Source organism: Triticum dicoccoides, chromosome 1B, assembly GCF_002162155.2.
Source record: "Triticum dicoccoides isolate Atlit2015 ecotype Zavitan chromosome 1B, WEW_v2.0, whole genome shotgun sequence".
Lineage (NCBI taxonomy): Eukaryota > Viridiplantae > Streptophyta > Magnoliopsida > Poales > Poaceae > Triticum > Triticum dicoccoides.
The window spans coordinates 614868897-614876948 of record NC_041381.1 but is presented as its reverse complement, the minus strand read 5'-3'; the positions used below and the strand labels follow the sequence as shown (position 1 = coordinate 614876948).

The following is an 8052-nucleotide window of genomic DNA, read 5'->3' as shown; positions in this document are numbered from 1 at the left end:
ACTATGTCCCGACCCTCCTAAAAAAGGCCCTACAAATCTTATCAATCTCGAGAACAACGCTCATATGCATCAACAAATAAGTCATGGCATAGATAGGCAAGGCTGTAAGAACTGACGGAACCAGAAAACCCCGACCTGCAAGAGACGAAAGTACCCCTCGCCAACCTGCCAGATGGTGGTCAAATCTTGTCAATGATGAAAAAGAATTCTGAAAGATTAAGCTTCTGAGTTGATAAAGGCAAGCCAAAGTATGACTGAGAGAAGGAGGCAATAGTACACCCAAAGATATCAGCTTAATCGTTGGCGATCTCCGGTTCAATGTTGATAGGAGCAAAAGTGCTTTTGTGAAAATTAATAAGCAGACATGTTGCCTACGAGAATTGGAGCATGATAGACTTGAGAGTCTGAATCTTTTCAGAGTCTGCCTGGAGAATGATCAACGTATCTTCTGCGTATTGAAGGATCAGGCACGATATCTCAGGGTCAATTGGGTGTGTTAGCATGCCATCGGAAGAAGCTTGAAGAATCAATCGTTGCAGGATGCCGGCAACAATTATAAATAGATAGGAGGACAACGGATCTCCTTGGCGCAGACCTCTTTTGCAGTTAATCCATGGACATGGCTTCCCATTTGGAACAATCGCAGGCTTGAAAGGTTCATGTTTTGGATCCAGTCACAGTAGACTACGGAAAACCTTTAGCATGCATGATGGCTGGCAGAGCCAACCAAGACACTGAGTCAAAAGCCTTTTGGAAATCAAGTTTGAGAACTATAGCAGATTTTTTGCGCTTAAAGCACGTTTAAACTATATCCGCGACATAAGTAAAATTATCAGCGATGCCTCTTCCCTTGGTAAAACCGGATTGATGCTGATGGATGAGAGAGTAGATGAAAGGTTGCAATCTAGAGGTAAGGAATTTAGAGCTCAACTTGATCACACAATTTTGTTAGGAGACAGGACAAAAGTTGTCTAGAGATGTGGCGCCAAATTTCTTCGGCAATAAGACAATGAAAGCTTTAAAGTGAGCTCTATTTTTCATGTTAGTACAGATGCTAGCCACACAACCCAACAAGTTTTCATGCCAAGTGTGGCCCCTCAGTCTAAATGAATTGTAAACGAGAAAGTTTGTGCTACTTAAATGGGCTTGGCCCATTTTTTACAATATTTTAAAAATTATAAACATTCTGTAAATTATAATCATAATAATAAAGTTAGATTCAAATATTTATGTGTTATTAAAAATTACCTGGTGGTACATAAATATTTTTGTGCATGTATTATTTTAGAAAATATATAAACCAGGCCCCATACCATGCTTTGGGTTATATATTTGTCGTACATAAATAATAATCTCGTGGCACACAAATATTCATGTGCACACAAAATATATTTATAGAGGCATGCAACAAAATCAATTACTATAAAATGTTGCTGTAACTTTTACAAATATTCACTTATTATTTAGAGAATGTTATATTAATTTTAGCCATGAGTATTAAACATATTTAGTACATACAGACAATTAAAATATACATTTATGGCATTTTATAAATAAAATAATATTTTTTGGAATACAAAGATATTTATACACGTATGGCTTATGTTTAAATTATGCAAAATTAGGGATAACTACATTTACTAAATATTTATGAATATTCACTGGTGTATAATTTCACTTGTGGCTTATAGTCATAAATGTTTTATACTGTAAATATGATCCACGAGTTAATATTCATGTAAATATTTTAAATTTTAAATTGCGAATATTTTTTAAATTATACACATATTTTCTTAAACAACATACTAATGAATTATTAAAATATGCATATAATTGCAGCCCATCCACAAGTTTTTCATTTAGTGTACATTAAGGTTGAGGGGACACAATTGGCAGGCGCCCCTATATCTTGCCTTCAGCGAGTGAAACTTCCTATTTTCATTTTTTGTTTCATTTTTGTATTTTTGTTTATACTTTAAAATGTTCTAAATATATATATTACAAAAACACTCTACAAAAGATATTTGAATAATGTTGAAGAAGTATTTGAAAAATGCTGAAAGATATTTTAAAAATGTTAATCAAGCATTTAGAAAACTTTGAAAAAATATTTGGAAAAAAATGAACACATATTTGAAAAAAATAATTAACTAAGCATTCGGAAAATGTTTAACAAATATTCTAAATTTTTGAATCAAGCATTCAGAAAATGTTGAACGTGTATAGAAACAATGTTGATCATGTATTAAAAAATGATGATTTTTGAATCATGTATATAATGTTAATCAAGAATTTGAAAAAAATGTTGAACAAGTATTTAAAATATGTTGAACAAGCATTTTGACGGATGCACTGCCCGTCATGATGGAGAAGGCTGGAGATCTCCGGGACGTAGCTTAGGGTCGGAGTGGAGTGGCTAGTAGTGTTTCTTCCAGGATGCAGATGAAGATGGTAATATGCGGGCTCGGGGTGGGCCGGGTCAGACATGACGGGGCCCGGAGAGTATCGGTTAGCTCGAACGGATAGGGGGGATATGAGGGGTGCAATGGTCAAAATTTTGTGACCGATCACTGACCGTGTCGTCGGCCTGGACGTATAGGGAGCACTTGAGGTGTCCGGCTGTAGATGCTTATAGCTTCTAGATCCTTGGCTGGTGAGGAGGAAGGGATAGCCGCAGGAGAGCGGTCAAGGAAGGAGAGAGATGGAAAAAAAGAAGGAAAAAGAAGTGTCTCACCGACATGAGAGTCCCGTGAGAGGGAAATGTTAATAAAACTGGAGTTTGCAAATTTGCTCAAGTACCTCAAAACATACATTTGCTCAAGTACCTCAAAATATTTTGAAATGCACATTCTTATCATTCAGCACCTCAAAATATTTTGGAATGCACATTCTAATCATCCAGCACGTGACCTTCTTGTCATCTTTTAGGACCACCTCAACAATTGAAGTTGGATTTCCTCGTAAAGAAGAAGAAGAAGAAGAAGAAGAAGAAGAAGTTGGGACTCTTTGGAGAATCTCGAGTTGCTCACATCCAGAGTTTTCCTAACGGAAGATGCTACCAGATTATCTCCTGTTGGCACCCCTCTCTAACCTTGCTGGTAGCTGTTCCGTGCCACGAGTCATACGCATATGCAACGTGCGTGCGACCATGCGCCCACACGTACCGTGCACGCATATGCAACGTTGCAGCTCGTGGCTGCTGCACGTCGGCCACCACTGGGAAGCAAACAACGACGTACGGCGTCGCCATCCGGGCACGGGCACGGGCACGGGCCGGGGAGATCGATCTCACATGGCTTCACGCAACTGTAGTCGTCCTTGGGTGACGTGTTCGCCTGCTACTCCCATGTAGAAATGCTGAACCCTTGAGCGTCAAACATTTTGACAATTTTGCGCCAATCAATTGCAAGTTGCAACGTTTCACCAACTAATTGCAGCCTTATTAATCAAAAAAAAAATGCAGCCTGTACCGTTTCGTTTGAAGAAGGGCCATTGGATGGATAAATTTCTGGATTTGCTAGTTCTCAAGCAACTGAAATTGATTTTGTGTATGCCAATTTCCATAGAGATGAGTGCCACCTGGGCTCAAGACGCGACAGGGTGCGGCGGCGACCCCGGCCATGGCTCGCCCGAGCCGGAGGCTTGACGGGTTCGGGTGCAAGAGGGAGGATGGGTTACGGGGAGGTTGTCGGCAACGGAGATCATGCCAGGATATAGAGGGATGGCGTGGTTAGGCCTATGGAGGTGGGTGGGTCAGGGAAGGAAACGCCGTGCTGCTCGAAGAAGAATAATCTCGGTGGTGTTGCTTGCTAGCAAGACGCGTCAAACTGTTCCAGTGATTGTGGTGTTGTTGTTCCAAGCAAAAGAATTGACCGGTTTATGTTAGTGTCGTCGATGGCGTCATTCCCTCATTGATCATGTCGTTGTGAAGACTCCACCCCCGATCGTGGGGGTCCCGTTCTCCGTGGGTGAAAGTCCATGCCTGTCTGCTAGATCAAACGACGTTGGGTTTTTGAAGCCACATCGGTTGCCACACTTAGTAGAAGAGCTAGCCGCCGATGGCTTTGGGTGCATCCGGTAAAGCGAGTGACACTAACTTGGGGTGCAGTGGCTTGTTGTGTTTTCCGGAGTTGGAGCACCTCCCCCTCCCCCATTGATTATGGCTTCTCTTCGACATCAAGTAGACGGTAGTTTTTTGTGCCTTTTGTGGCAGTTGCGTCCACCCAGCGACACTTTATTAGCTGGGTAGTGTGGCCGCAGAGTAGTGGCTTTTCTTCTGGCTTACTCAATTAATCAAGTTTTATGAGGTTTTTGGTTTGATTTTTCTCATAAACTAGATCGGTTTTCTTCTTCGAGTGGAAATAGTAGAAACCCCATGCCATCTTGACGATGTTCGCCAAAAACAATTTCGTATTGGGCACATATGGTCATATCGTGTTACGAAAATTGCGACCGGTCTTCCCGTGTCAAGTTGGGACCCCATCATGCCATGTTGTCCGCCAATCTACTTCCCTTTTCCTCCTTATTCAGAGCACAAAGTTTCACCCAAAAATATGTTTGTTCCAAAACTTTACCATTTTTGTAGAAATTGGAAGAAAGAACAAGCTCATGTAACACCCAATAGGATCTAGTACTAACAAAAACATCTAGATAGAGATCCTATGGAATTAGGACGTGGAAAACAAGTCAACATTTTTTTTGATAACCACGTCTCTTTGCTCTGAAAGTTCTTGATAGAAAAATATCCTATGAATGAATTTAAAGTCTACAAAATTTCTTTCAAAATTCTTCAACCGGAAGGAGGCACTAGACACCAAAAGGATGACACGACAATATGAGTTTCTGCAAGGACCCTTCTGTAAAAGAGCCTCTGTTGTTAAGCACTTAAGTCTGAACTCTGACTGAAGCAGAGCTACACGCAAGAAGAGATCGGCAAGAAAATCCAACCCTGTTGCCGCCTTCTCCGGTTCTCCTCCGTCGTCTCCGGCCGGCATTCTCCTCTCGCACTACCCAATGGCTCCTCCTTTCCCCTCGCCGTCTCTGGTCTCCACCACCTCGATCCCGACGCTCCGCATCGTCTCGCCGGTGCCGTCTTCCCGCTGGTGCCGCCGTGCCGGGCCGTTGGCCTCCGCTGGGCTGGGGGGAGCCGCGCGCAGAGACCGGCGCCGGAGCCGGAGTAGGCGGGGACGGAGGGGCCTGAGGATCTGTGCCTACACGGCGGAAGCTGAACACGGGAGGTGGGAGGAGGATGTGGCCGACGATTTCTACTCTGTTCTTGGCGTCGTAAGTGCTCTGAAACAATCCTTACTAATTCTGCAAGTATGTCAATTAGTGTTTAGAATGGAAAATCGAGTGCCTAATATAAGAGCAAAGAAATGTCTGTTGGAACTCATATTACCTAGAAATGTTCAGGTCAGGGTTGGAAATGATGCTTGCTATTTCTGAATTAAGTCGTTGTTTGTGGACTTGCTGCTGACATGTGACACCTGATTCTCTGATTGTTGCACCACCAGATGCCAGATGCAACCTCCGAGGAAATCAAGAAGGCGTACTACAGCTGCATGAAAACGTGCCACCCAGACCTCAGTGGAGGTGACCCTGATGTGACCAACTTCTCCATGTTCATCAACGAGGTTTACACGGTAGGAGCCTCCAGAAATGGTTTTGGCCTTTTGGGTTGCTTATTATGGATGCAAATGTGCAGTTGTTCTGAAGATACCTGCTCTGCATTGAAACGGTCTCTGTTCACAAAGCTAACAAGTGGTGTGGATTCGAAGAGCAGGTGCTGAGCGACCCGGTGCAGCGTGCGGTGTATGATGAGATCCATGGGTACATGGCAACGGCGACAAACCCTTTCGTTGATGACAGTGCAGTCAAGAACCACGTGTTCGTCGATGAGTTTACCTGCATAGGTATTGATAATTTTTCCGTAAGAAGTTTGGTTCTCCGTAAGGAAGCCAGTCTATTTTATCTTGTGCACGTCGTTTCAGGATGCAGAATTTGCGCCAACGTGTGCCCCAGTGTCTTTGAAATTGAGGAAGACTTTGGGAGGGCAAGAGTCTGCTCCCAGAGGGGTAACCCAGAGCTCATTCAGGATGCCATTGATAGTTGGTGAGAATACAAAGGCCACCATAATATTTATTTGGAGTTTATGGCCTGCCAATTGTCCCCATCACTATATCCAAGTCCTTGCAAGATTTTCAGATTTCAGATTTTATTTTACACTTTCATTACATTATATAGTGCACATTTTAAAGTTGCTTCACTGAACTTTCTCATATTCCCGTTTCCAGCCCAGTTGACTGTATTCACTGGACTTCTGCTGCACAACTTTCACTCCTTGAGAGTGAAACACGAAGAATAGAAAGGGTCAATGTAAGACGACTTTCTTTCAGTCATACAGTTCTACATCTCTATATGCTCATATAAGCTATTGGTTACTAATGAGGACCTTGTAGTTCACTTTGGTAGCAAAATGTGTATTACTCTCAGAACTCCAAATAAAAGTATACACAAGAAAATGCCTGTGTTTACTCTGGTTTATCATTTTACATAATTTGTAGTTTCAGTATTGTAATCCTGGTTTCCAATTTTGGGCAGGTTGGGCTGATGAATGCTGGAATGGGAGTTTCAGTCAACATTTTTCGAGTGGTAATAGTCACTTCATTTATGTGATATATTTTCTTATCTAATTTACTCCCTAAGCATGCTCCCAAATTATGTATTTCTTCTCAATATTGATAGTCTTTTGGCTACCATAGTACAAAATGCAGTTCAGTTTTGTTCAAATCCACGGTTCTGTAGATATTGCCTGCTGCAATATGCTGTTATTTACTTGTTATTGAGATACTTCTTATTTGGCAGGCAAGTGCGAGTTGGGAAAAGCGACAAGAAAAAGTCTTGGTATAATCCTTCCCATTTTGTTCATTTGTATAATGCCATATTCCCTCGAGAATTTCATGATTGTTTCCCAATGTCATATATTCGACCAGAACCGAAGATATGTCATGGTTAGCAAAGGAACTAAAACAAGTACGTAAACCTATCTCCTTTTACAGGAAAAAATCAGAACACATATGATGAACCAAAATAGTTCAGACATGACTAGCCCTTGGAGTGATATCTGGGGATCTCCAACGCGATACCAAAACACTGGTAATGTTTCTGCAAATAACATATCCTCAATAAAATCCTTCCATTTAAGAAAGCACATCTTATAGCAATACTTCTTTAGTTGGTACCATTATGAATTTGCATCACTTTCCTACGAAGCCGATAGAACAATATTGACTCAAAACAAATGTGTTCTCTTACTGTCTGTTCATTCCCATATGGTTGTATTACGGAATCTGATTAATCAAAATCAAACAGAAGATGAAGAAGCATCAGAGAGAGCGAACAGAGCGGCAGCAGCTGCTAGGCGATGGAGAGAATACTCAAGGAAAGGTGCCGACAGGCCTCCGAGATACAAACTTCCAGATGCAGTAGGCAATAAGGAGTAGCAACAGAACAGAGGAATTTACATGTTGATTCCTGTTGATACCATTTGATCACATTTAGCTACCTGTATATAGTCTAATGGTGTGTAGAGATAGATAACCAAGAAGATGTAGCATCCTCTTTCTTCTGCCAAGATTCCCATTTTTCATCAGTAAATGGTGATGCAGCTGATGTTGACGAACTGCAGAGTACACAGACCCAACTGTAACACAGTCAGAATGTAACACCAAATATATAATGTACATTCGCACCTAGGCAACTTGAGACCCATCTTCTCTTCTCCCATCTGTGCTTGTGCAGATGAATTCCGGGGCAAATTTCCTTTGGCAGACCCCCGAATGGCAACCCCCGACACACACCGGTGTCGGACTGCGGCAACATCTGCCAAAGGAGACCCTGCCCAGCAATTCAGCTGCACATCTTCTCCCTTCTCCCCCCTGGTGTGGCACTCTGTTTCATCCGGGGGGCACACATTGTCATTTATACCCGTTCTCGTCTTGCATGGTGCAAGGCAGAAACGTCCTTTGCAGCAGCCGAGCTCTGGCTGCAAAG

The 8052-nt window shown here is 42.2% G+C and overlaps 1 protein-coding gene across 3 annotated transcripts; it reads left to right on the top strand.

Annotated features, from left to right (window-relative positions):
• Positions 1–4925: 4925 nt before the first annotated feature.
• Positions 4926–7780, top strand: LOC119349132 (chaperone protein dnaJ C76, chloroplastic-like). Of its 3 annotated transcripts, none has more exons than XM_037617144.1 (9): positions 4926–5283; positions 5514–5642; positions 5783–5912; positions 5991–6111; positions 6294–6375; positions 6601–6651; positions 6865–6903; positions 7059–7155; positions 7375–7780. In XM_037617144.1, the coding sequence occupies exons 1-9, from the start codon at positions 5014–5016 to the stop codon at positions 7500–7502; spliced, it is 1047 nt and encodes a 348-aa protein (XP_037473041.1). In that variant the 5' UTR covers positions 4926–5013; the 3' UTR covers positions 7503–7780. The 3 variants fall into 3 exon arrangements, with proteins under 3 accessions (XP_037473041.1, XP_037473040.1, XP_037473043.1); XM_037617143.1 differs by having other exon boundaries at positions 7372–7780; XM_037617146.1 differs by lacking the exon at positions 7059–7155 and having other exon boundaries at positions 7372–7780.
• Positions 7781–8052: the final 272 nt, after the last annotated feature.

What these genes read in the sequence shown, in the direction of transcription:
- LOC119349132 (XM_037617143.1), top strand. Translation starts at nt 5,014, where the DNA reads ATGGCTCCTCCTTTCCCCTCGCCGTCTCTGGTCTCCACCACCTCGATC. An exon ending in TCATCAACGAGGTTTACACG is followed by an intron (nt 5,643 to 5,782) that starts GTAGGAGCCTCC and finishes TTCGAAGAGCAG; the next exon opens with GTGCTGAGCGACCCGGTGCA. An exon ending in CGATGAGTTTACCTGCATAG is followed by an intron (nt 5,913 to 5,990) that starts GTATTGATAATT and finishes ACGTCGTTTCAG; the next exon opens with GATGCAGAATTTGCGCCAAC.